Genomic DNA, 3,692 nt, shown 5'->3' on the forward strand with positions numbered 1-3,692 from the left:
AGCTAGAAAGAACCCAGATGCCCTTCGACAGAGGAATGGATACAGAAAATGCGGTACATCTACACAATGGAATATTACTCAGCTATCAAAAACAATGACTTTATGAAATTCATAGGCAAATGGATGGAATTAGAAAATATCATCCTTAGTGAGGCAACCCAATCCAAAAACCACTCAGGATATGTACTCACTGATAAGTGGATATTTTTGCCCAAATGCTTGGAACATCGAAGATACCATTTACAGACCACACGAAGATCAAGAAGAAGAAAGACAAATTGTGGATGCTTCAGTCCTTCTTAGAAAAGGGTACAAAATACACATGGGAGGAAATATGGAGACAAATTATGGAGCAAAGACTGAAGGAAAGGCCATTCAGGTACTGCCACACATGGGGATCCATCCTAAATGCAGTCATCAAACCCAGTCATTTTGGGGGATGCCAAGAGGTGCATACTGACAGGAATCCTGATACGGTTTTCTCCTGAGAGGCTCTGCCAGAGCTTGACAAATACAGAGGTGTATGCTCACAGTCAACCATTGGAGTGAGAATGGGGTTCCAAATGAGGGAGTTAGAGAAAGGACAGAAGTAACCGAGGGGGTTTTCAACCTCATAGAAAGAAGAATAATATCAATCAACCAGACATCCCAGAATTCCCAGGTACTAAACCACCAACCAACATGTACATATGGAGCGACCCATGGCTCCAGTCTCATATGTAGCAGAGGATGGGCCTTGTAGGGCATCAACAAGGGGAAAGTCCCTCTGGTCCTTTGAAGGCTTGATGCTCAGGGAGTCATGAGGGAGTGGGTGGATTGGTGGGGAACATTGTTATGGAGGTAGGTGGTGGGGGGATGGGATGCAGGTCTTCTGGAGGTGCAACTGGGAAAGGGCATACATTTGAAACATAAATAAAAAATATACGATAAAAGAAAAAATATGATACTGAATGAGGTAACCCATTCATAAAAGAACACACAAGGTGTGTACACACTGAAAAGAAGCTCACAATACCCACAATACAACTCAAAAATTAAGAAGGATTGTAATTTAATCCAGAACCACATTACTTTGAATTGGTCATGTCTTTGAATTAAATCATGATAGGAAAGTCAATAAATGTGTTTAAATATGAAACATGGAGTTAATTAAATGATTAAGATTTTAACCAGGTGTTAAAAAGCACTTTAACATTTAAAGTCCACACTATCAGCATAAAGTTAAGATATTGCCATTCAAAGGACAGCAGGCTCAAAAGACAAACTTTGGTCTTTAGATTTTCTGCCACTATAGTGAAAAAACCAGAATTTTTTGTCAAGTCTTACCCCACTTCCTTACACAGACATACTTGTTTATATGGTAGCAAAACAACACAAAATAAATATTACTCTATAGAATACATGTTACATATGAAGAAATTATTTTTGAAGTGTTGCTGACCTACATAATTTCAGTCCTGTGTTTGGAATAACTCTGGGAATCCAGGTCAACTATAGTGGAGAAAATTGTTGCATAACAGAGAGAACAAATATCTTAGTAATGTGGCTTGCCTGTATCATGCCAACAGCAATAATGAGAAGAATGGAAACTCCAGAAAATACTTGTGTACAAACATAATATCTATTTTATTTTTGCTCATCCATATGTGTGTGTATGATATTGTGCCTGTTAGGTTAGGTGTGTAGTAAGGTGAGAAGAGAATATTTCATCCCTTGGAGCTTGAATTACAGGCAGTCATGAGCCGTGATTATGGCTCCTAAGAACTAAATTTTGGTCTTCTGGAGAGCAGCAAGTATTCCTCTAACTTTCAACAATCTCTCCAGACTCTCCACAAAATGTATCTATCCCTGTGTGATCTGAAGACAGAGCCCCATTTTCTGGGTCTGTAGCTTCACCCTCTGCAATCATGGGAACTTCATCCAGTCTAATGATAGACGTTACAGCTTTCCTTCTAAGAGTCTTTCCAGAGCTCTTTTCACATCTTTATTCCTTAGACTATAAATGAAGGGGTTCAGCATGGGGATGACCACAGTATACATAATGGAAGCTCTTGCAGCAGAATGTGAGCTTTGGACCACAGCAGAACTGATGTATACTCCGATGCCTGTACTATAAAATAAGGAGACAATGGAAAGGTGAGAGGCACATGTAGAAAATGCCTTGTGCTTCCCCTGAACTGAGGAGATAGAATGTATGGAGGACACTATCTTGAAATAAGAGTAAAGGATACCACTGAGGGAAATGGCTCCCAACATAACAGGTACAAGATTCATTATGAGGTGACTTGGAAAGTTGTCTGAACACGTGAGTTGGGACAGCTGATTGAGCTCACAGAAGAAGTTGGGGATTTTCACATCTCCACAGAAGGTCAACTGTAGCACAATTAAGCTCTGTAATAAGGCATGGAAGATGCTGACGACCCAGGACAGCAGAAGCAGCAGGATACAGAGCCGGTGGTTCACAATGACTGTGTAATACAGTGGGTGACAGATAGCCACATATCGGTCATAGGCCATCACAGCCAGGAGAAAGTTGTCCAGTTCTCCAAAAACCAAGAAGACACACATCTGGCTAATACAGTGTACATAGGTGATGGTCTTGCTCTGGGTGTGTGTATTTACCAACATCTTTGGGATAGTGGTGGAGGTGAAACAGATGTCTACAAAGGATAGGTTAGCAAGGAAAAAGTACATGGGTGTATGCAGGTGAGACTGTGTGATGATAGCCATGATGATGAGCAGGTTCCCAAGCACTGTTACCAGGTACATGGACAGGAACAGTGCAAAAATGAGGAATTGAAGTTGTGGGGTTTCTGAAAATCCAAGAAGAATAAAACTTGAAAATCTTCTTGTGCTGTTCCCTGATTCCATCAGTTGCATATGACTGTGAGACAAGATAAAAGCAAGCTAATGTGACTCTTCTCACATTGGTATAGATGACATACATTTTCTATTTTCAATACATCAACTTTCCTGGTTGCATGGAATTGTTCTTCTTAAGGAGTCCCTGATTCTAATCTTGATAGACATTCCTTTTACTCTCCAAACCTTTCCATCAAAAGTCATGTATTCTACAATTTGAATGATAAATTATTATGAATATATAATATTAGTTTTGAATGTGGCTCAGGCAGTGCTTAGAGACTTTCTAGAGGTTGATAACAAGCAAAAAGTACTTCATTTATATGAATGAAAAGAATATAGGAAAGCAAAGAATCATGTTTACTGCCTTTTGGGGTGATGGTATGACATTTATTTGCCCATGTATAGATTTAGCAGATTTCAACCTTTTAATAACTTTCACCCTTTTCACAGTGTGTGTATGTGTGTGGGGAGGATAGGGAAATAGAATAACAACTAAAACTATTTTAAAGCAACTGCCTTATAACAGGACAAGGGTGCCAATGGGGTGAAGAATATTCCAGTGGGTATAACTTAATTGGAAGCTAGAAGCTGCCTTTATGTGTCTGTTATGCATGTGTATGCATATATCTGTGATTTATGTGTTTTGGAGAAATCATACCCAGGACTTTCTACATAGTAACCAGGTAACATTCTGAACAGATCAATCTGTGTAGTGGGATGTTCTGTGTATCATAGGATGCTTAGAAGCAACCTAGCCTCTAATGAAACCTCCCTATATGGCAGATGAGTAGTTCTAGACACTGAAGAGTGAAATTGCTTCACATTGG

General features: G+C 39.5%; 1 protein-coding gene across 1 annotated transcript; it reads right to left on the reverse strand.

The window, feature by feature from the left end:
- Positions 1-1,938: 1,938 nt before the first annotated feature.
- On the reverse strand, positions 1,939-2,871 carry LOC116906808 (olfactory receptor 1082-like). The gene has a single exon (XM_032909687.1). It carries the CDS (start codon positions 2,869-2,871, stop codon positions 1,939-1,941), a length of 933 nt encoding a protein of 310 aa, XP_032765578.1.
- Positions 2,872-3,692: the final 821 nt, after the last annotated feature.

This window comes from Rattus rattus, chromosome 1, assembly GCF_011064425.1.
Source record: "Rattus rattus isolate New Zealand chromosome 1, Rrattus_CSIRO_v1, whole genome shotgun sequence".
Lineage (NCBI taxonomy): Eukaryota > Metazoa > Chordata > Mammalia > Rodentia > Muridae > Rattus > Rattus rattus.